This window comes from Hibiscus syriacus, unplaced genomic scaffold, assembly GCF_006381635.1.
Source record: "Hibiscus syriacus cultivar Baekdansim isolate YM2019G1 unplaced genomic scaffold, ASM638163v2 tig00110418_pilon, whole genome shotgun sequence".
Taxonomy (NCBI): domain Eukaryota; kingdom Viridiplantae; phylum Streptophyta; class Magnoliopsida; order Malvales; family Malvaceae; genus Hibiscus; species Hibiscus syriacus.
Window position 1 is genome coordinate 788,303 of NW_024062730.1, and position 26,753 is coordinate 815,055.

General features: G+C 35.1%; 4 protein-coding genes and 1 pseudogene across 7 annotated transcripts; 3 read left to right on the forward strand and 2 right to left on the reverse strand.

Moving 5' to 3' along the window:
- Positions 1 to 1,188: 1,188 nt before the first annotated feature.
- On the reverse strand, positions 1,189 to 24,253 carry LOC120124480 (exosome complex component RRP45B-like). 4 transcript variants are annotated; one of them, XM_039143142.1, is made up of 9 exons: positions 24,244 to 24,253; positions 23,312 to 23,316; positions 5,309 to 5,460; positions 4,656 to 4,865; positions 3,302 to 3,397; positions 3,100 to 3,214; positions 2,318 to 2,398; positions 2,034 to 2,222; positions 1,189 to 1,483 (listed from the first exon to the last, which is right to left on the reverse strand). In XM_039143142.1, the coding sequence occupies exons 3-9, from the start codon at positions 5,443 to 5,445 to the stop codon at positions 1,391 to 1,393; spliced, it is 921 nt and encodes a 306-aa protein (XP_038999073.1). In that variant the 5' UTR covers positions 5,446 to 5,460; positions 23,312 to 23,316; positions 24,244 to 24,253; the 3' UTR covers positions 1,189 to 1,390. The 4 variants fall into 4 exon arrangements, 3 of the variants coding, with proteins under 3 accessions (XP_038999073.1, XP_038999072.1, XP_038999075.1); XM_039143141.1 differs by lacking the exons at positions 23,312 to 23,316; positions 24,244 to 24,253 and having other exon boundaries at positions 5,309 to 5,665; XM_039143144.1 differs by lacking the exons at positions 1,189 to 1,483; positions 23,312 to 23,316; positions 24,244 to 24,253 and having other exon boundaries at positions 2,082 to 2,232; positions 5,309 to 5,665.
- LOC120124416 lies at positions 7,682 to 8,390 on the forward strand. Its single transcript, XM_039143100.1, has 4 exons — positions 7,682 to 7,815; positions 7,919 to 7,981; positions 8,063 to 8,152; positions 8,205 to 8,390. The coding sequence occupies exons 1-4, from the start codon at positions 7,682 to 7,684 to the stop codon at positions 8,359 to 8,361; spliced, it is 444 nt and encodes a 147-aa protein (XP_038999031.1). The 3' UTR covers positions 8,362 to 8,390.
- Positions 8,786 to 10,050, forward strand: LOC120124417. Its single transcript, XM_039143101.1, has 3 exons — positions 8,786 to 8,829; positions 8,997 to 9,594; positions 9,691 to 10,050. Exons 1-3 carry the CDS (start codon positions 8,786 to 8,788, stop codon positions 10,000 to 10,002), a joined length of 954 nt encoding a protein of 317 aa, XP_038999032.1. The 3' UTR covers positions 10,003 to 10,050.
- Positions 10,195 to 11,326, forward strand: LOC120124418 (pentatricopeptide repeat-containing protein At5g13770, chloroplastic-like). Its single transcript, XM_039143102.1, has 2 exons — positions 10,195 to 10,254; positions 10,676 to 11,326. Exons 1-2 carry the CDS (start codon positions 10,195 to 10,197, stop codon positions 11,324 to 11,326), a joined length of 711 nt encoding a protein of 236 aa, XP_038999033.1.
- LOC120124482 lies at positions 23,769 to 26,753 on the reverse strand (annotated as a pseudogene).

Here is a 26,753-nt window from a genome sequence, read left to right on the forward strand (position 1 = left end):
AAAACTTCTCGATGCAATTGGTATCTAAATGAAATTACAATTTCCCATCAGGAAAAAAAATCTTTGAAAACCACTAAGTTTTCTAGAGTGCCATCTTTCATATTCATTATTCAGCCTTAATTGTTTTGGTTGCTGATGTTTTTTTCTTCTTAACCACATCAATATTACAGGTTTCCGTCTTGTTATTAAATGATATGCTTGATCGATTTGCTAGTTTTAAGGTGTTTCCAAAGACAGACTTGAAAAGCAAATACCAACTTAGGTTGAGAGGTGAAGATGAATCGAAGATGACGCGTTCAAGGCTCCTAATGGTCTTTATGAGTGGTTAGCGGTGCCAGTTGGCCTTTCTAATGCGCCGACCACTTTTATGCGGGTTATGAATGAGGTACTTAGGGAGATAAAAGGCCATGAGTTAGTTGCAGATCAACATATTTGACAAAAATTGTACAATGATGTGGAGAAATTGGTGAAAAGGTGTTCATCTTGTCAATTCGATAAGGGAAATGCACAAAATAGGAGGTTATAGACCCCACTACCTATTTCATAGATGCCATGGGCTTATTTGAGCATGTGTTTTGTGTTAAGATTACAAAAGGCAACAAATTATTATGATTCAATCTTTGTTTGTGGTGGATCGTATTTCAAAGACGGCGTTTTCCTTTCCTCGTTCTAGAACTTCTGATGCTATCATTTGAGTTGCTTTTAAAGGAATTGACGATGCTACATAATGTTTTTTCATCTCATGTTTTCAATAATGATGTCAAATTTCTAGGATTTCTTTTAAGGACTTTGTGGAAGAAAATGAGAACCTAATTGAAATTTTCTAGCCCAAACATATAGGCAAACAAATGCTGTTAATCAAAGCTTTGGTAATATGCTACGATATCTTTTAACCATTGAGGTCGCTCGGTTTATGCTCTTAAACATCATGCTTGAACTTGAAACTTCTATGGATAGCAACTATTCTTTTAACCGTTGAAGTCACTCGGTTTGTGTTCTTTTGTGGATGATTGGATAGGCAGGTTTTCAAGTTTAAAGCAATTCAACTTGTCAATGTCTGTATCGGATATTACCCCCTTATGGCTTAACATATAATTTTGATGACTTATTTGATCGTGACTTTTCATATGACTGCATGTTATTAGGCAACCGACAGATTCTTTTAGATATTACACGAGACAATCAAAGTTGTAGAGAAGAGTCAACGAAGCCAATAGGCTCCATCAAAAATGCATATCTGACTTCCTGCGTATGGCACATAGCAAAAAGTGCAAAAAATTCTGAAGATCTGAATATTAAAATAGTAAAATTACATTAAAGAAGTAATTAATTAGGATCTTCTATGGCTGCATCTATAAATTTTCCCTTGTTCTCCATAATGACCAAGTTACTACTGGTTTTGTTTCTGTCTAACATCAACACCGGTAGATGTAGGGTGCCGCTTGATCTTTCTTAATGCTCTTTCTGTGTTAAAGGCTTCAACCTAAAAACAACAAAAGTTTTACGGGGCCAATGGGTGAAGTTATTTGAACAACAAGCAACTTCACAAGCATAAATAAATAATTCTGGAAATTCTACAATGATAAATGAGAAAGACATAATACCCAGTCTATGTTCTGATACACATAATATCACAAAATGTCATATAGCTGCTTGTTAATAGCTAAACTTTAAGAAGTGAAACAGCTTCATTCTAGGTTGAATACCGGTAGAAGCTTTGCTAGAAAAGTAGGATTTGGTTTAACCAAATAATACGAGCCTGCCTTGTTTGGCTTTCGAATTAGTTAGGAAACATAAAAGGTTCTTAATTTTCTATTTAGAACACAGACAGCAAATAAGACATGTAAAACAAAGTTCTCTACTTTCAATTGCTAACCAAGTCCCCTCAAGTTTTGCACTTTCGGGCAACCAATCATAATTTCAAATATCCCAAACATAGATTTGTATGAATTATTAAGGTGACGAGACGAAAAGTTAAATAGCAAAGAAGACAGGTGAGTTTCGGAAAACAGTTTTGAAGAAAACAATCTTACTGCGTCTTTTATTTGCTTTGTTATACTCGCAGCCTTCGATGTAGCAAGTTGCAAGCATTTCATGATAACTCTTTGGGGGACACCTTCTCCACCGCCTTTTTGAATTGCACAAATATCACCATTTGCATTAACTGTCATAGTCATTCTTCCGCCCATAACAGCTTCCTCATTGTGAGTTGGATCTATTAGCTGAATTCATCTCATTTAAGGAGAGCAAAACTTTAGTTGTGAACCAGAAAAGTTACTAAAATGTTCTAAAATATCCTGATGAAAAATTTACTCACCAAGATGCCCTCGTTACCAAAAAATCCGAAGGTTATTGCAATTGGCAGGTGATGCACTGTCAAAGGAAGAGGCTCCCTTATCTGTCAAAATAGTAGATATTTCAATACCATAACCGGGCATTCAAATGATTTGGAATGAGAAGAATTTTCATGGGAGAGAAGAGGAAGAAGATGACAAGATAGAAGTGACATGATTAAAGTGCCATTTAAGCTCTCACTAGTTTCAAAAGAAGGTCAAAGAGATAAAGCAAGATGAATGTACCATAACAGAAGTACAGAACAATGATCCATGTCTTAAGTCGTGAATAAGTTAACAAAATTATGAGCATTGCATTAGTTATACTCTTTCCCTCTTTTACTTTATTTTAAACCTCTCCATCTTTAAGATGCTTCGAAGCTAATCAAATGGAAAATCTTAAAAGACGATCCTCTCTCTGTTTCTCTAATTATTAAACAAACTAAACAAAGGAAACTTTAATTATTCTCTCAGGCCAACCGCAGTGTCGGATACCAATATCTGGACAAGGGTATATGGATATGACTCTTCAAGGACCCTCCAAATACATGAAAAACATGAAACAATGAACATACCATGTCAAACATGTACTCATACAAAAACCCGTCACTTGCACTGAATCCCAAGAAACATAGTAAAATACAGGTTATAAAACTCACTAGATTCTTCCCAGTTCCCATCCTCACAGTGAAGTTATTCTGAGAAGCAAAGTAATATCTACAAAAATAAAACACTGTTCTTAAAATCCAAGAGTTAAGAATCTGACCTCGGGTGGATGTACAATTACTTCCTGACCATCTTCTCCTCCTAATGAGCATTCAGGCCTCAGGTATGTCAGTAAAGCAGCCAAAGCAGCAATATTAGCAGCATCAACAAGGTTTCTGTTTCCAGAAAATATATTAATTGGAACTGAATATGAACATCTAATATTAGCAGAGAAACAAAATCGAAAAAGATTGCAATAGTACCCTCCATTGTCTAGAATGTGGAGATCAATCCGAATAGCCCACACATACTTGCCAGCTAGAATACACAGTGATTCAGTATCCACAGCCCTGCTTTCCCTGTAAGATAACTATAAACCTTCAACTACCTTTATTTTTTTTATAGGAATAGTAGGTCACATTAAAACCTCCTTCTTAGTAGTCCTTTACCATGAGGTTAGAACCGACTAAAGGAAGGAGGAAAAGAGTACCTGAATATATTGATTATAAATAGATTACATAAGACTTAAACCACTCCTTGTAGATACATAAAACTTCAACACACTCTAATAACACCCTTGGTATAAAACCTCCGAACTCAGTACAACAAAATGAACCACTACCCAATCCCCTCCTTTGCAAGCAAATCTACCTCGCAATTACAGCTTCTCGGAATCCACCTCACAATGACCTCATTCTCAGAAACAGTAGCCGCAATATCCTTAACAAAATTTAAAAGAAAAGGTGGAACCGACTCCTGATATTTCAACCAATCCACGGCTAACTTGCAATCACTTTCAATAATGAACCTTCCCTTCATTACCCATTCTGATGACAGAAAGATGTCTAAGCCTCTTTTGATAGCTTTCAACTCTGCTAAAATGATTGGAGTAGGACCTATTTTTTTCTGAAAACGACATAAGCTTAATCTGATTCCAATCTCTGAGAATTCCCCCAATTCCAGCTAACATCCCAACACTACTCACAGCACCATCCACGTTAAACATAAAAACATCGCCTGGAGGAGGACTCCAGCTAACCACAGGCCTGTTCAAATCCATAGAAGCTAAAATTTTATGAGCCAATGAAGGATCCCCAATTAAAGAATCCACTTGAATAGAGAGTAGAGGATACTTAGCTAGGAATCATTTCGCTTACCTTAACCTAACTGTGAAAAACAGTGAGGATGTGTCCAGCTTACCTCTTTCAAAAATAATTTCATTTCTCATCTTCCAAATTGACCAAAAAACAGCCCCCAGAATAAACTTGCACATATCTGAATAAGGCCTCAAAACAGACCATGAATTTAGAAGTGAAGAAGGATCAGCAGGTAAGGCCAACCAGTTCAACTACCTTTATTTGAATAAGACAACGCAGATACAAACCAGAATCTAAGTTCCACCACATCCCTGAAAAGCTTAGTAGAAGATTGCATCAATAGCACATCAGCATTCATAAAAGCAAAGGCATGCTCATTAGGTGAGATATAATATTTTATAGAACAAGAAAATATTACTGAAGAATTATTATTCGCTACAACTATAAGCCAAATACATTAAAAAAAAAAGACAATGCTGGAAAAGTAAGTTTCAATAAAATCTTTTAAATTTAACAGTACCTTAGACCACGATCAATTATACGTCCCAACTCCACAGCCAATTCTCCAGGACGACCTGGCTCAAAAGAAGGATCAGCCATTGGAGAAAATTCTGTGAAGATTGAAAGCGTCCCTTCCTTAGGCCGATCTTTATAAGGCTGAATCAATTGAGCAGTAACAATGCCCATAACACGAGTCTGGCCTATCTGCACCTCCGATGATCCATCCCCTCTGTAAGTCACCATAGTAATTAAACACCGACATTAACCAACAATATCCACCAAACAAGCTATTCACATTTCGCAGTAAATGATATCATTTGATATTGCAAAAAGCAAAAAAATAAAAATAAAAAATAAAAAAATGTATGCATCTAATCGCTTCAACTAGAAGAATGGAATCAATCAAGGTGTATTCCTTTGTGTATGAAAACAAATATCACACGAGAAAATATTACCAGAATATGGAAAACATTTCTCAAACCAAGATTCTCATAAACATGAATGCTTGCATACACATATAAATACCCCAAGTTTCACGATAAGCAATTTTAAACCATAAGCTGAAACAGAGTAATTATGGACTGAAACGCTGGGAACTTGCTACTGTAGATATCCAAATGCATAAGAGTTGGTTCTTTGTTAGATGCACTGAAGAATGGTGCTTCAACTTACCTGTCAAACTTGATTGAAATCTTACGGTATTCAAAGGGCTTTCGGCCATCGATTCGAATTTCAGAAAGCAGAGCAGTTTTGATGAAATTCTTATCGTTCACTGTCAACCGCCACGCATTCGAAATCCTGCCCTCCATTGCCTCTCAGTTTCTCTGCAAAATTGCGCCGAAAGATTAATGCTTTTGCGAATATATTTCATCAAACAGTTTCAACCTTCTACTTGAACTAAACTATGTAATTTTGAACAGAATAAAATTTGAAACTTCAAGGTTTTCATAAAATCCTGTTGTCTTCTAACTGAAAGGCTGAATTTTGGATATAGAAATAAGAAGCATTGAAGAAGAAAAGCCCTAGGGTTTTGTTAGGTTTCTTTACTTATTGCTTTTGAACTTTTATTCCTTTTTGCCACGTGATTTTTTCGGTTAAATTAAAAAAAAAGTTAACAATTTTTTTTTTAAAGTAAGAGGTGACGTTTGGTTCGTTGAAATATTTATGAGAGAATTGTAATCTGTGAAGTGATTGAAATCTTTCAGAAATTGGAATCCAATTTTATATTCTGTTTGATTCGCAAACATGTCAGATGAATTTGATTTCAGTAATGTAAAATGACATAATTGTCCTTCTTGTTTTTTTTACTTTATTTTAGTTTGTTTTACAACATACATGTAGAATATATTATAAAAAATTAAAAAATATTAAATTTTTATTTTATTGATTGATTATTAATTTCAATAAATTATAAAATCATGCTAATAAACATCATAAGTTAAAATCATCGCAATCAAAATATGTTAATAAGTTACCAAAAGATAGAGCAATATTTCGATACATTCTAATCGAAGTATGTTAATTAGTTACCAAAAAATATATCAAAAACTATTTTTATTCAATATATGAATTAGAAACCCGACCTGACACGATACAAAATAAAAAAAAATATTTTTATTCAATAAAAACATTGACTTAATTGGAAAAAATTATATATAGAGGGGTATTATTGTAATTATTCCTAAATATATAAGATAATTTTTTTTGGGTCGGGTCCGGGTTTTTTCACCCTAAACCCGAACCTGACCTGAATATCACACTTAAAAAATCTGACCCGACTCGACCCAAATATCACACTTAAAAAACCCGACCCAAACAAAATAAAGTTACACCCGACCCGAATATATGAATTAGAAATCCGACCCGACCCGAAATAATAAAAAAATTACTTTTATTCAATAAAAACAGTGACTTAATTGAAAAAAAATTATATATAAAGAGGGTATTATTGTAATTATTCCTAATTATATAAGGTAAAATTATATATATATTCGGGTCGGGTATTTTTCACCCTAAACCTGAACTCGACCCGACCCAAATATCACACTTAAAAAAACCGACCCGACCCGATCAAAATAAAGTTTCACCCGACTCGACCCGAATATATTAATTAGAAACCCGACCCGAAATAATAAAAAAAATAAATTTTTATTCAATATATGAATAAGTTACCAAAAGATTGATGAGGGTAGTATGGTCAAATTTCAATTCCCTCCAACAATGGAATTGAATTCCATTCGTTTTTGGATGGAATTCACTTTCCCTCGTTTGATGGAAAGTTGAAGCCATGAGAGATTCCAATTCCCTTGAAAAACTTGAATCAAACATAGAAAAATGGTGGAATTGGATTTCAATTCCCCCCAATTTCAAGGAATTCATACCAACCAAAAACCACCAGAGAGAATCAAAATAGAATTAAATTTAAGATAAATAAATTTCAATATGAATTAAAATTATTTATATAATTTTCTTTATATATTTAACAATAATTATAATAATACTGTTATTTATATCTTTTCAATTATCTTTTTATCTTATTAAATTAAAAGGTAAGCATATAATTGATTTTTAAGAGGGACAAAAAGTAATCATTTTTCACTTCATTAAGGATTAAAAAAAGACTTAAATTACGAACAATCAGTTGGTCTGAGGTACTAGGTCCCTTAAGTTAAGTTAATTGTTTGAATCTTGACATTTGCGAATAAAACAAACTGGATTAGAAGAGTCGTCTTCGCCTCTGCAATACCCGATCTAGATTAGTCGGAACAAGTTAAATATTTATTTTTGTCAAAGATACCATCTTATAGTTTAATTTATAAATTAATGAATACATGACTTCCTTTTTTATACAAACAACAATTTTCTTAGCTCGAATCAAGTGAGTTTCGTGGTAAATGAATTGTTGTTCTTCCTTAATGATCGGATTCAATCACCATAGATGCTAGGGGTGTGAGCCTTCAATGTCAAACGGTCGAAAAATTATCTTTAAACATATATTATCTTCATTTTCCTAGATGAACAAGAATTCCTTGTTCTTATCGGCTAATGTATCTTCCCTTTCCTAGATGCAACTGGGTGACAACTAACAGCCAATCTGGGCAGAGTTCAAACCTCCATTCGATCAAAGTACAAATAAAGGAGGTTCAGATAAAGTCCGGTACTGTTTCATTCGATGGGCCGTAAGTACGTTAATTCGATGTTGAGAGGCATGGTCAAATTTCATTTCAATGTATAATCAATGTGTCTACCAACAGTTCCTTTATTCATCTGAACTCGATGCAGGAGAGTTTATTTCTGCGCAAAGAATGGCCTGCTGCTAGAACTCAGTGAGGTTGAGCCTCCAAGGTAGAAACCGTTTGCTCTTGAAGTCTTAATGCTCAAATATAATTTCGTTCATTGCTACCATTGATTGTAAACATAGACCAGGTGGGAGAATCATGGCCGACCACCGGGAGCAGATGTCGCAGCAATTGCTGATGCAGGAAGAATTAGAACAGAAGTAGTATATACAATAAGGTGCTCTCTCTTTCTCTCCTTAAGTACAGACACGCAATCCAACGTGAAATAGTTCTGCAGGTGACCTTTATGAATATGATAAGAGCTCAAGGCCATCATGGAAGAAGCATCTACAGAGTGAAGAAACAGCAAAAGAGGGTTCTCTAGTACTGTTATGGGGAGCTCGATACATGGCTCGAGTGATCACTGTGTATCCTTGTTTCTCCTAACAAAGGTACTCTGCACAAATAATTCCTACCATATCACCCATACGTGCAAAATAATAACACATTAGAGCGTCAAAAAACATGAACATACCACATACCCTGTTATCCTAAATCCGACTTCATACCTTGTGAACTTCCTTATATATACAGGGAGGTAAACTGGTAGAGAGAAGACTGCATCAAAGGAAATGGAAATGGATAAATCATGGAAGTCCAGAAGATCAACACCTGACATCTATTACTCCACAGCTGGAAGATGAACCGAATGAAAGATTCGTCCCGTTATTTCTCACTACATCCACTGGATCAGTTTTTGAGTATAGAATACCAAACCATTCAGGTAAATCAAGTAGCATCAAAATGTATCCGGTAATTTTATCTTCTTCCCTTTACGAGGTACAGCTCAAGAAAACCAAATTTCAGTAGCATGGGTGAATCATATGCATCCACCAAATACAAAAGCTGCAAGAGGTATTGCAGGACTAAACTATCAACTTGGAAGGACCCTATTTGCATTAGATGATGGTAGACTTGCAGAGTTACATATACCAGGCCTAGGTGGTGAAAATTCAGGGCCAACGCCTCAATTTAACATGCGAAAAAAAAGTATCCTCTTAAGTATGTCTGGTCAATATTAGATGCCCCGGAGACAAGGAAGGATGGAATGCAGAGTATTGTGCAGAAGAACGCAGACCTTCGAATTGCATTGCAGGTATAAAAGATGAAACAAATGATGCAGGAAATACAAGATCGCTGACAAGGAGAAAAAAGGGTAACAAAGCACTAGAAGATTACTTATATCCAGGCACATTCAGGAGTACACTAGTGAAAACGTCAGAAGAATACAGTTTCCCAGATAACTGGACCAACACTAATTTCCAACTGAGGATGATGCAAGCAGGCGAATCATTTTTTATCATCACGGATGAGGGTTTGACATTAGAATATCTTTACGCTGAAAGTGTATGGCTCTGGTTAAGACACGATCATTCGACGCCTATGAGAGGTTCCCTAGGAAACTACAATGGAAGTTTATTTTTTGTTGACATGTATGGAACCTTGCTTATCAGAGAAAGGAGCAGCAACGAGCTAGAGTGGATAAACTGCACTGCAATGAGGAAAGGAACGCAAGTTATCGCAGGCCCTCCTTGGGATGGTATGCCGCGTAAAATGGAAGTCACAGCAGAAGATGCACTCTTCTTTGTGAGCAAAATTGGAAGGCTAATGCAGTTCACGGTAAGATGCAGCACCTAGGCTTCGAAAACTAGTGATACAGATTCTTTGATATGTTCACAAACTGTATCACTAACCAAATCCTAAGGTGTCGTGTAGGTTGCCCTCAGAAAGTTCGAATGGAGAGATTGCCGGAACCCTCCAGAAACCAAACTTGCATGCATAGTAGACCAAGAAATGTTTAGGCAAAATATAGTGTGTGTTGTTGGAAGAAATGGCAGGCCGTACCAGTATAACAAAGTGACAGAGTTGTGGCATGAGCATCACCAATCTCAGCATTTGGTTCTATCCAGGTTGCCCGGAACTGCCATGAGGCCTTCGATGTTTTCACTAACAGGTTCACTTTTCATGCTTTCAGAAGACGGTCGCCTGGTTGAATATCACTGGAATACATCGGATGGTTGGAACTAGGTGGAACATGGCACTCCATGCAAAGATGTTACCTTGGTTGCTCCTCTCGGTCCAAGTTTCAAAGGCGATCAGTTGTTTTCGATAGGTTCAGATGGAAACGTATACCTAAGGTATAAGGACCAATCGACATGGAGATGGAACAACTGTAGTTTCCCATATGGCAGAGACAAAGATAATGAAAATCAAACTGAAATGGAGGAAGCTTGTTCGGGTAACGAACAGACTGATCCGGACGAAAACTGTGACCCCAAGGTTCGTATCCTGCTATTCACCGACCATATCCACTTACATACTCCTGCATGCCAAACTGATTTTAAAATCTCTACAAATATGTACAGATTTCTCCTACAAACCAATCCCATTTTCTGAAGATTCAGCTATATTCAAAATCCGCTTCTTCCATGTCTTAGCTCCACAAGTTCATCTTCTTCCCCGTTAAACCTTATCTTTCCCAAAAAAAAAAGAGAGAAAAAAAACATGACCATCTCTGGTTGTCCAGACTGGTCCTTACCTCCACAAGTTGATCTTCTTCCCCATTAAACCTTATCTTCCCCAAAAAAGACAGGAAATAAAAAACATGACCATCTCTGGTTGTCCAGACTGGTCCTTAGCTTCAACAGATTCTTACACATAAAAACCCAGAAAATCTGTTCTCTTCTTTGCACCATGCAAGAAAGCCCTTCACTTTGTCCCCTTCCCCACCTCAAACCTCCCCTTGTTCCACATCAATTCTTCATGTAACTCCCCATCTGCCATTACTGAACATCCATCATCATCATCGAGCAGCAATGTGCCTGTAACAGGCCTAAACGGATTACTGTATGGGTTATTACAAGACACTCCCAGTGAAAATGTCGCGTATGATTTCTACCAGAAAGCAAAAGAGAACCCAGGGTTCGTACCAGAGAAACAAATGTTGAAGCTTCTGATAAGGTACTTTGTCCAGTCCAAGAAATGGGATTTGATCATGTTTCTATCGCATGATTTCAAGCGTTACAATGTCTTCCCCGATGGTTACACTTGTTCTAGGTTGATTAATACTTGTGTTAAAGCTAGAAAATTCAAGGTCGTCGAGGCTTTGCTTGAAGCGTTTAGATCAGACAAAGAACTCGCCGTCGTTGCGTTTAATTCAGCAATGGTCGGGTACAATAAGTTGCATATGTTTCGAAGCACGATATCCATGTTCGAAACGATTAAATCGAATCGAATTAGTATGGATTCCGAGTCTTATTGCCTGATTATGGAAGCTTATCAGCAAATTGGTGATATAGATAAAGTTTGTTCCTTGTTTGATGAATTCGAAACTAGGAAGTTGATGTTATGATTTAGGATAGAAGAATCTTCTAGAGATTTCATAAATAGAAGAAATAGGTACATAAAACATGCTCATTCATTCATGAGATAATCCCTAAAAGATATGGTATAATTTTATATATAAACAAGTACCCTACAGCTGGCAGTACAACCAAATAACAAAATAACTAACTCCTTGCTGACTCACCCATTCCAACCCTTCCAACCCTCTGCTCAATATTGGGTTTGTTGATACCCAAATCCCACATGTGCCCATAAATATTACTTAATTTGGGTTTAAATCCAATGAAGCCCAACTACACCCTTTACCCAAATAGATATTGGCCCGTTTCTCCTCACCACATGACCCACCTCTCATATCTACTTCAGCCTCAATCTCTTTAGGTAACTTCTCAATCCCTAATCTCTTCTCAATCCCTAATTTCTTTCGATCCTCCCCCAATTGCTGCTGCTTCACTCCTAATTCTCTTCTTCGATATTTCCCCAAATCAATATCTTCAAACCCTAACTCACCTTCCATCGTGACAATACCCCCTCCATCAGATGATCCTTGTCCCCAAGGATCGAAATCGAGAAATTGGTTCTGAAGGACCGAAGCATCTTCCCAAGTTACGTCGTTTAATCCCATATTTATCCACTAGACCAACACTTGAGGAATAGTCTGATTCTGTCGTTTCACTATTATTCTCTTCAGAACAGACGCTGGATAAATTTTTAGTTGACCGTCCGATGCGACTTCTGGAGGATTCATTAAGATAAGTCCATGTTTCCCTATTTTTTTTCTTCAATAAACTAATGTGAAACTCCGGATGTAGTTTAGAATCTGGTGATAATTCCAATTGATATGCAACCTGACCCACCATTTTCTATATTTTGTAGGGACCGAAGTATCGAGCAACAAGTTTTAGATTTTTCCTTAAAGCGAGGGATGTTTGACGATATGGCTGAAGCTTCAGGTAAACTTCATCCCCTACCTGAAATTCTCTGGTTGTTCTATGTTGATCTGTAATTTGCTTCATTCTATTACTAGCTTTAAGTAATTGCTCCCTTAGCAATGAATTTAATTGCTCTCTCTGTTGCATGACATCATGTACTGCATCCACTCTAGAATATGCTGACCATGTTACATTAGGGGCTTGATAACCATATAAAGCTTTGAATGGTGTCATTCGAAGGGAAGTGTGGTAATTAGTATTGTACCACCACTCTGTCTGAGCTAGCCATTTTGACCAAGTCTTTGGCTTTAAAAAACACATGCACCTCAAATATTGTTCAAGACATTGATTGAGCCTCTCAGTTTGGCCATTTGTCTCAGGGTGATAGGCAGTACTGAATAATGTAGTGGTACCCAACTGCTTCATTAATTCTTGCCAAAATAAACTAGTAAAAGATTTGTCTCTATCAGAAATAGCTACCTTAGGAGGACCATGTAATTTATAGACTTGATCAAGGTAGACCTTATGATAACTCCGTAAAAAGGTCATAATTGAGACCTTTTCACTTAAGTTGTTGACTGTCTAAGAGCTCATATAGGATCATATAGACACATTTAGGAGCATATAGTTGCATGTGATGAAATTCTGTTTGCCGCAGCATTTTATTTTGTAATCAGTGCTGCTTTATGGGGAAGGTGTTTATCTGGTGATGTGCAGGATTTGGGAGTAAGGAAAAGCAAAAGGGGTTTGTTGAATATAAGTGAGCCTCCCAAGCCATCTTAAGAATAAAAATTCAGGGACCAAAATAGTAATTTTTCCAAAAATAATTTTTATTCCACAAATAGATAGTTTACACTTGAGAGTGGGGTTTTATGGAAATTAGATTCTTGATCCAAAATTTGTTTTAAAAACTAGAAGATGTTAAAGTCCGATAAAAATTCGGTAAATCAGATCAAATAGAAATTTTGAGAAAATTTGAAGGCTGATAAATTAGGCTTAAAAATATTATTTCCGCATTTTAAAATTATGGAAAATAATGTGGATCATTGGTTTTGAGAAATTATTTTCATGTTCAATTTGGACCGTTGGATTAAAATGATGAGATTGAAATTTTTGGAAATTTCCATGATTCAAATGGTAAAGGGTTAATTATTTTGTTCATATTTGACTTTATAAAGATGAGAAGGGTTACGTGGCTTGGTATGAATGTAAATATAAGGATTCATTAATGGTAAAATTCTCATTCCCAATTAAATGAATTTAATATTCATTTAAGCTAAATAAATGATAAATTAAAATGAAATTAAGCTAAAATTTCATGAAACTTGTTCATCTTCAACCTCTTGAAGTCGTGAGCCTTATACCAAGGTAAGAGAATTTTTGTTTTTTTTTTAATTTTCAAACAATTTCCTTCGAATTTTGGATTAAGACGTGAAATAGAAAATTGTTCTATTCGAAAAACGCTATCATTTGGTATCAATATTGCATGCTAATCTTGCTTGAGTTCAAATATCTCAAATTCTAGGGTTTATGTTCATATTAGGGTTTATGAAATTGATTATGGATTTTGAGGTTGTAGATTCATTTTCAAGCTTGTTTGATGATTAAAACATGCTCAAACCTCCTAGAAATGCTTCCTTAACTTTCGGCCTAACCCTAAGATTAGAGAAAATTTATGTTTTGATGAAATTTGATTAGGGCTTTTGTAACACCCCAACCCATACCTGATCCGGATACGAGTCCAAGATGTCACATTAACTTTTAAAAATGATATTCTTATAAAATATCAAAACATTTGAACTCTTTTTAAGAAAATACCACAATATTCTATTAAATTATGTTTCAATATAAGAATCCAAGTCAAAAACGTATTTATAAACAATAAAATATAGTATGAACCGTAATGAACAATACCGTGAACAATACTGAATTCTAAAAATTTTCCAGAATGTCAGAGGGGAACCGATTCCCCTACTACAGGGAACCGATACCCTGCTACAGTACTTCCGTAAAACATATACAAACTCTTAAAATTTAACCTTTCATCGCTATACAAAATTACCATTTACATATATACATTTAAAACATTACAAAACTCAATCATATGATTTTGTAAAACTATTTATAACATATCGGAGTCAAATCTTTATATACATGCCAACCAATATCAATATTACAAAACACATATTATTCAATTCTTTTATGATCTGATCTTTGGAAAGGAGAAACTGATCTGTCTTGCATAACTCTTATCAATCTTCCTCTTCTCAAAACCTATGCGTGAAAGAATCACACGCTAAGTCATTGACTTAGTGAGGCATATAAAACATATAATAGAAATCATAGAACATTTCACATAACAGAATGTATACATGTACACTTACCATCATTATCATAATCTCTATTTATCATATGATTTTGTACTTATCATTTTTGTATATCATATAATACACATAACATCATGTAATTCATATAATTCATTTCATATCACCACAAGCATATGCATCTTATATATTGTATATGTCATTGTCTCTTTATTAGCCCATGTACATTACTGAGAAATTAAGGTATGTGAGTACAATGTGGTTGTGCACAACTATGATGTCACCACAGCTCGTATAAATTGCACCGAAGTGCCACGTAGAATTTGCACCGAAGTGCCGTGTAGAAATGCACCGTAGTGTCATATAAGATTTGTCCATAAGGACCTCATAGAAATTCATTAAGAATCATATACATATACCAATGATCAAGTAAGTGTCTCAAAAGACCACATACATGTTCCAAAGAATACATATATGTCCCGAAGGACCACGTAGAAGTTTTCCCGAATGACTGCGTAGACCCTCGACTCTTGGCATGCCAACTATACCTCTAGATCTCATGGCACATAACATGGACATTATCTTTCATATTTATCACATATTCATATCGTCACATAGTTCACTTACACGTAGAACATTTTCATATGATTCATATTCATATGTCACATGCTTATACTTTGTTCTTATGCCTTCTCATAGACATATATTCTTTCTCACATAATCACATAGGTCCATATCATATAACATATATCATTTCTCATTTTCCATGTATGTATGTCATATCTTGTTCACATATGTTCATATATACCTCACATAACTCATCACATAGGCATGTATTCTCATATATTCATATAACGTGGATCGAATATACATATATTCCCATATACATGTCCTTTCATTATCCTTATTATTTTATCATCCCCATTAACCCCTTTTACTTACTATATTCATATCAAATAACACATATATCACAACACCAAGGAACAAACATGTCATCATGTAATTTCTATAACATATTTCATATTCTTATATAATCTTATAGATTATTTATATTGTTTCATATAACTTATCACACTAACATATAATTATGCAAATCATGTAACATACATAATAACCTGTTAACACATATAAATTACATAACATTTTAGAAGTTACTTCTTACCATAGTAACTCCGTTACTGGCTCATCGCAAGCCAATATTTGATCAATAACATAAGTACATAATTAAATTGCACTCACCTAGCCTTGCTTTGATTCGATTCTAATTCTTTGATTGTTCCGGAACTTGTTCACGTTCAATGTCTACATAACCATACATTTTAAGATAATTATCAGATATCTACACCTTGTAATTTGATAATAATAGCCTAAACGAATTTAATAGACCCATATTTACTTTTTCCTTTAGGGGGTATCGATTACCCCCATAGGGTATCTGTACCCTCTACATAATCTGTAAATTTTACCCAGAAATTACTGTTCATGCACGAAAATTCACTGTTTCAACTTTAATTCTTCATTTTTCATTCCCTTTCATATTCTTAACTCAAATATACATGCTTAAACTCGTTTATACTCATTTATCACATCTTAAACCTCAAAATTATATTCTCCATATAGAAATCAATAATCATACCAAATTTTCCATGTTATCCAAACTTAATTCTAACACTTCTAACTTCTTATTCTCATAGATGACAAGTCAAATTCATCCTCTAAATTCATTTAAACATTCTTATTCAAAATTTCACTTAAACCCCCATTTTCTTTAACCTGTCATAACTCCTTTATCTTTTGATTTTAAGATAACTTAAGCTTTCATTAAGCTTAAGTTACCATCTAATGATCAAAATCCAACCTTTAATTCAACAAATAATCAACTAATTAGAAAACTTACCTTTGCTTAGAGCCTCACGTGGAAGAAGAGAATAATATGAAGAATATAAGTCTGGAAACTTATCTCTTCAAACATTCATCACATGGGTATTATAATACCCACTAATTATTTTAATTATTTTACTTGTTCAATGACCTATTTGCCCTTTGACTCTTCCAATAATTACCAATTACCCTTCAGATATTATTTTAAATAAGTTATTGAACTATTCAACTTTTCCACTTTAATCACCAAATTCTGAAATTTTACAATTTAGTCACTAACCCGGTATTGAGAATGTTACACCTTTGATTGTAGAGAATTTATAAGGTTGATTAGAGGTTGATTTCATGCTCGAATCGAATCGAAAACGGATAAAAATCATGAAAACCCTAATCTTGAACATACAAAGCATTCAACCTTGCTGGAAATGATGTAAGAAGTATTCTACAAGCCTTAGAAAAATTTAGGGATCATTTTTTAATTTTATGAAAGTTGAGGACCTATTTGGAAATTATGAAAAAGTTGTGGGTTGTTGTGTAATTGTCCAATAGTTGATGTACTATGTTGGAAATTTCTATTTGAGTGTTGAAATTGGATCAATTTGGAAGCTTGGAAAGTTAAATGATTAATATGGAAAATTTGAATAGTTTATGGTGTTTAAATGTAATTATACATTTGTAAATGTACTTGGTTGGTAATTATTTCAATGCTAGAATTTTAGTATTGAAATTTAAGTGAGTAAAATGGCGAAGGATCATTTTACATAAATTGAAAAAATTGGTGCCAATATTACAATAATTCATAAATGTTGAAGTATTTGATATCGAATAAGTATCGAATATATTTTATGGATTGTTATTTTTGGGAATTAATTATGTTAGTGCAATACTAACATATGCTCCCAATATGTATTTGTAACTTTGTATAGATCGTGATTGAATTTGTGATCGAAACGAATCGAGATCGAGGAGCAAATCTTAAACTTAGTGAGGCTAATATTTTGCTATATATATATATATATATATATATATATATATATATATATATAGCAAAATATTTATATAAAGTGTTAAGGTGAGTGCAATGCATGCATGATATTATACATGGATGTTTTATACATCATTAGGAAGACTTGCAATGAGTTTACTTGGATTATGTTGGCATGATATTTATGTCATTTATCATATTGTTGACATGCCCTTAACATGTCAATATTGAAAATATAATGCATTGATTACTAATATACATGATGTTATGCCACGGATGATATTTCGGGTATGAACTGTCCAATGCTAAATTATATTGATATACATTGCCATGGATGGAGTAATTAAAGACTATATGCCCAAGTATGTTATTAAGGGTTGGTGGTATTGATAGCATGTCATAGAGTCTAGCAGATGCATAAATTAGTGGCACTAGAGTGTCTAGTGAAGGCACATAGTGCAGACATTAAAGTGTCTAGCAAAGACACATGATTTAAAACACTAGAGTGTATACCAAAACACTTAGTGGATATGATATGGTGGAGACGACCTTATGTGGAAGCACTACGGTGCATATATATTGACTCGAATGCCGGGGTCCTCATGTGTTTATATTTTGGGCTATGGTTTATTGGAAATTTTATATATGTATTTATTATTATCATGATTATTATGGTACCTGATAGATATACAGGTAAGATGATTATATTGCATATGATAATGACATTTGGTTATATGCATGTGATGTATTGCATGATTTACTATTTTAATTGTCTCACTAAGTATATACTTAGTGTGTGATGATTTTCACGCGAAGGTAAAGAGCAGGAGCAGAGGTAAAGAGTATAGAACAACCCCAAGCATCGAGGAGTATATTATAATATCAGTAAGACATCATTCGATGTGATTTTGACTTGTTTAGTGACATGTACATTATGAATGTCCTAGTTGCTATGTTAAACTATTTTGGAACTGAATTGTAGTAATTAAATTAAGAGAAAATAACCTCAGTGACCAAAAATGCCTTATAATATACAATTTTAACCAACTTTTTTTGGATTTGCCAAAATGACCAAATAAATCGCAATGCGATCGATAATTCGCAACGCGATCTCCGGTATCGCAAATCAGTTTCCAGATTCGCAACGCGAACTTCGACTATCGCAACGCGAACTTGACTATCGCATTGCGATAGTCCAAGTTCGCGTTACGATAGTCGAAGTTCGCGTTGCGATTTATTACAAATTCGTTGTGATAGTCCAAGTTCGCGTTGCGATTTATTCCAAATTCGTTGCGATAGTCCAAAATCGCAACGACTGGTGGTATTGCATTTGTTTCTTAAGAATTTTATCTAAAAAGATAGTATTCGCGCGGACGTGTCGAAGCCGAGACCACGACCACGAGACGGACGGACGACGGCGACGGTGCGCTAGAGTCCCCCTTGTTCTCTATCACTCAACAAGGAAGTGGGAAAGCCAAGCCTTAAATATCATTCTCAATAGTGTTTCCAATACTATGTGGGATTGAGCATTACCAACACTTGTTTCCAATACTATGTGATTATTCAGGAAACAATTAACAATCATGCTCCTTAAAACAACTGAATCAGCAACCAATTGCATTAGTATTATACGATTAAATATGTCAAAATTAAAAGTCAATCTACAATCAATCGCGATTATTGCAATTTTAAGCAAAACATTCAAAAAAATTGCATCACTCGCGAGAATAAAAAAAATTGTTATCGTGCAATTACAATCAATTGAAAATAAATTAGAATTGCATGAAAACTAAACGAACCACAAAACTTTTCATACAAATACTAAAGTCATCAACTATAATTCACAAATAATATCACTATTAAGGCTCAATCTCACATAGTATTGGGAACAAGTGTTGGTAATGCTCAATTCCACATAGTATTGGAAACACTATCGGGAATGGTATTTAAGGCTTAGCTTTCTCACTTCCTTGTTGAGTGATAGAGAACAAGGGGGACTCTCGCGCGCCGCCGCCGCCGCCGCCGTCCGTTTCGGGTCGGGTCGTGGTCGTAGGGATGGCAATGGGTCGGGTCGGGTCGGGTCGGGTTTTTGGGCCACCCGACCCGACCCGAGAAGAAAGGGTTTTTCACCCGTGACCCGACCCGACCCGACGAAATTAAGGTTTCACCCGACCCGAAATAATAATAAAAAAAAGTTATTCAATGAAAACAGTGACTTAATTGAAAAAAATTATATATGGAGGGACATTATTGTAATTATCCTTAAATATATAGGATAAAATTATATATATTTTTCGGATCGGGTCGGGTCGGATTTTTTTCACCCTAAACCCGACCCGACCCGACCCGAACAGTACATTTAAAAAAACCCGACCCGACCCGAACCCAAATTTTTTTTTAAAAAATCCGACCCGATCGGGTCGGGTCGGAACCCGTCGGATTCGGGTTGAGTTGCCATCCCTACGTGGTCGTGGTCGTGGTCGTGGTCGTGGTCGTGGTAGTGGTAGTGGTAGTGGTAGTGGTAATACGTGTCTTCGACACGTCCGCGCGAATACTATCTTTTTAGAGAAAATTCTTAAGAAACAAATGCAATACCACCAGTCGTTGCGATTTTGGACTATCGCAACGAATTTGGAATAAATCGCAACGCGAACTTGGACTATCGCAACGAATTTGGAAAATCGCATTGCGATAGTCGAAGTTCGCGTTGCGATAGTAGATGTTCGCGTTGCGAATCTGGAAACTGATTTGCGATACCGGAGATCGCGTTGCGAATTATCGATCGCATTGCGATTTAGTTGGTCATTTTGACAAATCCAAAAAAAGTTGGTTAAAATCGTATATTATAAGGCATTTTTTATCACTGAGGTTATTTTCTCTTAAATTAAACTGCTTAACTATGGATATTACTATCTAATATTATTATGAATGTACATTTTTATATATTAAAATATGTTTGATTTACTATGATTAGATATTTTATATTGATAGTTATGATATGAAGATGTTTAAACGAATTTTTTTTCCAATTCGACTTAATAAATGTTTTATATAATGTGACATCCATAATTTGTATTTGTATACATATACGAGTAATGGGTGTTACAATTTTCTCCCTAACACATCTAATAGAGGTCCAAATCCAACTAATCTTAACCAATCTCAGATCAACAGCAACTAAGAGAGGCCGAACTTCCTCCCTAAGTTTCAGCAGCTTCTTAATAATCCAACTAGCATTTATATTTCCCTCAACTAGCCAAAAATCAGTACCTTTGAACACATAGGCATCCAGCGAGACCACCCAAAGTGACATTTCCCCAGCTAAGATGTTCCTGATCAATTGAATTAGATAAGCTTTATTCCAAACTTACAGATCCCTCAGCCCGAACCCCCTCAGACTTCAAAGAACATATATGCTTCTAGTTGACCCTTGCTCCCGAAGCAGTAGCATCACAGCCCTTCCAAAAGTACCTCATACAAAGCTGCTCAGCCCTACTAATGACAGCCTTAGGTAAAACTAATTGCCTACACCAGTAGCTAGATATCCTAAAGAGAACAGTCCGGATAAGCTGTATCCTGCCTGCGTAACTAAGCTTTTTTGCCTCCCATTGCCAAGCTTAGATCTAATCTTCTCAATTAAGTCCCTGCAATCAGTTTCAAACAACTTTTTAGTCGCTAAGGGACCCCGAGGTACCTCAACAGGAGCTGCCCCGACTGAAACCCAGAGACAACACAAATGACCTATTTTTGAGCATCACTAATCCCATACATAAAATCTTATTTAGAGATAAATTTATAAAATTTTAGAATATATATATAAACTTTCATGATGACGATTGCTCCACCAACCTCAACAATTCATCCTTAGACTGAGGCATTGTAGAAATAGCACGTGTTCATAATTTGATTGTTCAATACGCAACATGTTTATGCTCATTAGATATAATAAAATTAATGATAAACTATATCAAATAACACTAAATATAAGGTTATGTATAGATTTTATTATTAAACTTCAAAATATTTTAATTCAAGCATTAAATTTTAATTTCAAGTTAAATTATTTGGATAATTAAATTATTAACAGTCGAATGACATGATACTAAGTGTTTTTTCCCCAAAGTTATTAGTTATTAACGTTAAAGCAAAAAAATCATTTAATAATTTTCTTTCATCAAAGTTGATGTTTTTTCCACTCATCATTAGTTATTACATGAAATTTTCATTATTTTGCATCTTTTGTAATCATCCTATACATTAATAAACTCATCTCATCATATCGATTACTTTATTGGCTTAAAATTTTAAAATCTCTTTAAAATCTCACAAAGTTTAACAAAAAAATTCATCATTTTTGGGGGTTTGGGAGCTTTCACAAATTCGAGACATCTTGTGTGTTTGTAGAAATTTGAGTGATGAAAAGTATTCTTTAAAGAGTACGAATAGCATACATCAAAATTGGTCCCATTATACGGTCGTTTGAAGTAGAGCATTATAATAATGACAAACGTTTGGAAAGAATTTCGTCAATTTTAGTGGATTTCATGGAAAAATCAATTCAAAGATAAGAAAAATGAATGAAATATAAATGTTTTGACATCGAACATGTTGCAAATGACGATTGATAACGAGTGACGATTTATCAATAATGACAATCAAAGGAGTTGATACTTTTTCATATGGACTAAAATGATATGCAAACTAAAATTCAATGTCTAAAATTGAATTATTTTAAAATTTTGATGATAAAACTGACATACAAATTAAAGTTCACAAAGAATAAATAACTACATTATCACGTTGTTAAACGATTTAACGACTTAGTAGTCTAATTAAATTAAAAAAAACAGTTTAATGTTAAAATTAAAATAATTTAAAATTCATTAACAAAAACTATATAAAATTCAAATTTCAATAATAAAAATAATACAAGATCTAAAATTCGATAATATCCATTGTATTTTATCCTAAAATTAAAAAGTTAACCAAAAGAATGATGATTGATTTGCCAAAAAATTGTGAATTGTGATACTTCGTTTTTTAAAATGAAAAAAATTAGGGGTACTTATCGAGCGAGTCGATTGCGAGTTGGGTTGTGCTTGATCGTGCTCGTTAAAAAATTATGTTGCTCAACTCGACTCGTTGCTCGTTAAGCTCGTTAAAATTTTACTCGAGCTCATTAAGAAATTTTGTTATTCGACTCGTTGCTCATTAAGCTCGTTGCTTATCTCATTGCTCGTTAAGCTCACCGAATTTTTTATTTTATTTTTTAACTATAAGTAAAATCTACTAATACTATATATATCTTAATATAAACATAAATGAATAAATTTAATCAAAAAATTATCAAAAGGGTGTATAAAATAATTTGAAAATCTAAACACCAAAATAACAATCCATAAATATATTAAAATAATAATTAGGGTTTGACTTTTGGGTGTAATAAAATAATAATTATTATATAATACTTTAGTATTTTTAATTATTTATTAGAAAATTAATAGATAAATAATTTATCATCTTTTTTATTATCTATTAATAAATTAATAATTTTTTGAATGAAATAATTTTTTAACATAACTACTAAAAAGTTATAAAAAAAATTAAAAAGTTTCTCGTAAACTTATTGAGTCAAATTGAACTTTGCTCGACTCAGCTCGTTAAGGTCTCAAGTTGAGTTAACCCGAGTTCAAACTGCTCAACTCATTAATCACAAAGAAAAAAAAATCCCAAGCTGATCTAATCAAAGGGGCTTATCATTAATTAAGTAAATAAAAAGAGCTGAAATCATGCTTAATTAAGTAGGAAAATATTGTACCAACTTGGTAGTGCCATCACTGGTTGACCCCCCCATGTAATTATTGAACCACAGATTCTTACTTTTTTCCCAATAAAAGTTATTTATAATTCCATTTAAATATAATTACTTTTAATTTAAAATAAATTAAATTTAGTTTGAATTTTTAAAATAATCTGGATGAAGTTAAAAAAGGCTGAAAGTGAAGGGAGTGGCCCAGATATTCATATAAAATTTTGTCAGAAACCATGTGACACTGTGGCCCTTACTCATACATCCATCCATCCATATTCCCATCAAAAAAGAATAGACACAACATGAGACAAAAGTGTCCCCTAAAGTTCTACTTTAATCACATGATGAAAGAAAAGAACAACCTTTCTTACTTTTATACCACCATTCTTTTCCCTTTACAGTTCTGCACATTGGGTCATAATCTAATGGCTGGCAGGTAATAATATAACACGAACACTAGTTAAAAGAACCCCAGAGTCGAGCTCTGTTACCATTTTGGGTCTCTCATATCAGTACGGTTGTTAAGCTTCTGGTGAAGTACTTTTATAACTTCTTGGGGGTCTAGTTCTGTACATAAAGTGACATAGTTCATGCATTACTTTTTTCACCACACTTTGAAAAAAAGTAAAAAAATAAAAATTACAATATGAGATAAAAAAGGAGTTACTAGTTACTGCTAGCCTGCTGCTATCCTTTTGTTTCTGCTGCACTATTTGTTGTGTGGTCCAGTAATGAAAGGCCGAAGACCCCACTTGCATAAATCAAGTTCATCTGTCCTTTAGTTGTACATATATATTTAGTATTTTGATTGTAAGTAGTTTTGTATTGATGATGATGATGATCTTTCGATGATCTTGTCTCACAGATCCTTTTTCCTTTGTTGTGAGTATGGTTTTGGCTATACACCTTTTGATTTTGGTTTAATCTTCCATGTACGTGCTTAATTTTCACTGATTCTGCAAAAGATTAGAACAAAAAAACAGTTCAAACTTTATGAAATGATCGGATTTCGCCACGATGCCAACGTGTTCGGTAGTGTTTTCTTACTGTGGCGAAGTCGATTTTCCTCGGTTGTTGGCTAGCTACATGCCGATGGTTCCTTCCCCGGGCGAAAACCTTGCTATGGAAAAAGATTAATCATAGTTAGCTTCAACTCGTTTTGTTGGATGCTATGGAAATGGAGAGTGATGATAGATGGTGATGTACCTTGGCATTTGTAGAAGATATGTTTTAACTGAAGCCATGTTGAGGCCGGAAGCATTGGCTAATGACGAGTTACCGCTAGAACAAGATGTAGCCGGGGTTTCGGTTTTGTTGTCAGCTTCTACGGCCTCTGCCGTTGAGGTGGGGAAGACAGGTGATCACCGGCCGATTTCTTCGGAGAAGCGAATAGGTTATCGGGGAGAATGTGTTCCAAGCTGTTCATGTGAGAAAAAGCATTAAATTGATCACCAAAAGAATGCAAAAATTGGCATAGCTATTATTTTCCTCATCTACATCTAGCATTTAAGTTCTATACCTTTCAGGGAGATCATTTTCTTATGTGTTGGCCTTCCCCTTGGTGTCACTAGTACCATTGTTGTTCGTATAATTACAATCTGCATTAATTTCCTCCATCTGCTTATCCTCTTTCATGGCAGCAGCCGACTTCGAAACAGCTGAGATTGAGCAACCGCCGTTGTCTGCAGCAAAAAAGGGTAAACCAGATTGATAAATTGAACATATGGTGACTTTGTTCATATGGTGATCGGACCAAAGTTGGTGTTAATCTTAGGGGACTTCTCGATTGATGCCATCAGCCGGAAAAAGAAGTGCATGATTGTTGGGAGTACGGGGTACAGTAGGTGAAGGAACAGGGGAGCCGGTGGACAAACCGTGATTAAGTTCATTAGCCTTCTTCCATGAAGCTCGATGGCTTGCTGCAAATCAGCCTGCTCCTCCAATTTTCTTCTCAGCAGCATCTCTTGAGTATTGCATAACATTTTCGATCCTAAGTAAGTTCGAATCGAAATTCACCAACAATGCAGCAATATTCAAGATAAAAAGAACAAAGGGTCTTGTTTTTACTAACCGAGATGGAGATCGAGTGTCTCCCTCAAATCGACCGCAGAGGGACTCGAGCAGGCCGAATGCTCCCCTCGTTCCAATTGTTGTTGTTGCTTCCTGTAAATTCGACCGATTCGATAAAATTACATTCACTAACACATCAAAGATGGCAACATAATGCAAAAAAGAAGATAAAGAAGAGGTTTTTACTTCTCTTGGATTTTCCCTTTCTCCTTGTAAGGCTTAATGAGCACACAAACGAAATGAGGGTTCCCTTTAGCTAAAATGAGCTTCACTGTCTCTGGATATACAAATGTAACAAAACCAAACATCCTCTTTTGCTGGTAAGGGATCCTCACATCTAGTACTGGTCCATATATGCTGTGGGAAAATCCAAAGGAACAATCTTTAAATTAAACCCAGAAAATAAGAACTGAAACTCAAACAAGAACAATCTTAAAAAAAACGGTGACTTTACCTGAAGTAATTTGAAACATCTTCTTCTTTGAAACTACTGTCGGCTGGGAATGTCAAATAAATCTGCCTAGAACCCGGATTAACTGCTGCTCCTAAACCCATCGCCGAAAAATCGTTTCTTTCTGGCCGGCACCCATGCCCGGGCTTATGAAGGTCGCCATCCATCATCAAAGCATCCATGGGTGATGTGCTATAGTTATGAGCTTCATTTTGCTGTTGGAGAGAATGATTAAGAGACTTGCTGTGTGGGAAAGAAGCCGCCCCCGCCATGAACTGAGAAGCCTGAAGAGCTTTCGATCTGAGTAGCTCCTGGTACTGCTCCAACTCACTGAGCTTACTCAGAGAACCAACGAGTGCAGCTCCTCCATCGGCACAATCTCCATGAAGAAACCTACAGCTAGTACCGTTCTTACAAAACCCTCTGGCAAAGTACAAACAAGGTTTCCATGCAATCCCGGGGTTCACACCATGATCAGAAGCACCAAAACACAGACCAGGAACTGAAAAGCTTCTCCTATGTAAAATAGAATCGGGCATTGTCAACAAATCTTCGGGATGGTTCTGGAACCGATAATCATCGATGAACTCGTTGCCATTTGCAACGGCGTTGCTTCCATTAACAATACTGGCATATGAGAGCTTGGGATTCGAGCTCGGGGAGAAAGGAGAAGGAGAAGGAGAAAGGGGAGTGGAAGGTGTTGGCGGGTTCGAAACGGAGAGTCCCATCTGCGTTTTGGCTTTGAGGATTAAAGAGTGGATGTAAGCTTCGGGTCCGAAGGCTAAACGTATCATTTCCTTCTCACCATCGTCTTGAAGAAGAAGATAACCCATGAATTTCGAAGCGTTTTCTGGGTCTAAGCTTTGGATCCTCGAGAACACTATCCTCGTTGCTTCATATGAATCCATGGCAAAAAGGTGCTGAAAACCAAAACCTCCCCAGGAGAAAAAGAATGTTATAATAATAAAAAAAAGGGTTT

Excerpts from the sequence above, each read along its gene's own strand:
- LOC120124480 (XM_039143142.1), bottom strand. The coding sequence starts at position 5,445 with ATGGAGGGCAGGATTTCGAATGCGTGGCGGTTGACAGTGAACGATAAG. Across the intron at positions 3,215-3,301 it reads CACATTCTAGACAATGGAGG|AAACCTTGTTGATGCTGCTA; the intron begins GTACTATTGCAA and ends TTCTGGAAACAG. Across the intron at positions 2,399-3,099 it reads TAATTGTACATCCACCCGAG|ATAAGGGAGCCTCTTCCTTT; the intron begins GTCAGATTCTTA and ends CTATTTTGACAG.
- LOC120124416 (XM_039143100.1), top strand. The coding sequence starts at position 7,682 with ATGTATCTTCCCTTTCCTAGATGCAACTGGGTGACAACTAACAGCCAA. Across the intron at positions 7,816-7,918 it reads ACTGTTTCATTCGATGGGCC|GAGAGTTTATTTCTGCGCAA; the intron begins GTAAGTACGTTA and ends AACTCGATGCAG. Across the intron at positions 8,153-8,204 it reads GAAGTAGTATATACAATAAG|TTCTGCAGGTGACCTTTATG; the intron begins GTGCTCTCTCTT and ends AACGTGAAATAG.
- LOC120124417 (XM_039143101.1), top strand. The coding sequence starts at position 8,786 with ATGGGTGAATCATATGCATCCACCAAATACAAAAGCTGCAAGAG. Across the intron at positions 8,830-8,996 it reads AAATACAAAAGCTGCAAGAG|ATGCCCCGGAGACAAGGAAG; the intron begins GTATTGCAGGAC and ends GGTCAATATTAG. Across the intron at positions 9,595-9,690 it reads GAAGGCTAATGCAGTTCACG|GTTGCCCTCAGAAAGTTCGA; the intron begins GTAAGATGCAGC and ends GGTGTCGTGTAG.
- LOC120124418 (XM_039143102.1), top strand. The coding sequence starts at position 10,195 with ATGGAGGAAGCTTGTTCGGGTAACGAACAGACTGATCCGGACGAAAAC. Across the intron at positions 10,255-10,675 it reads ACGAAAACTGTGACCCCAAG|AAAGCCCTTCACTTTGTCCC; the intron begins GTTCGTATCCTG and ends GCACCATGCAAG.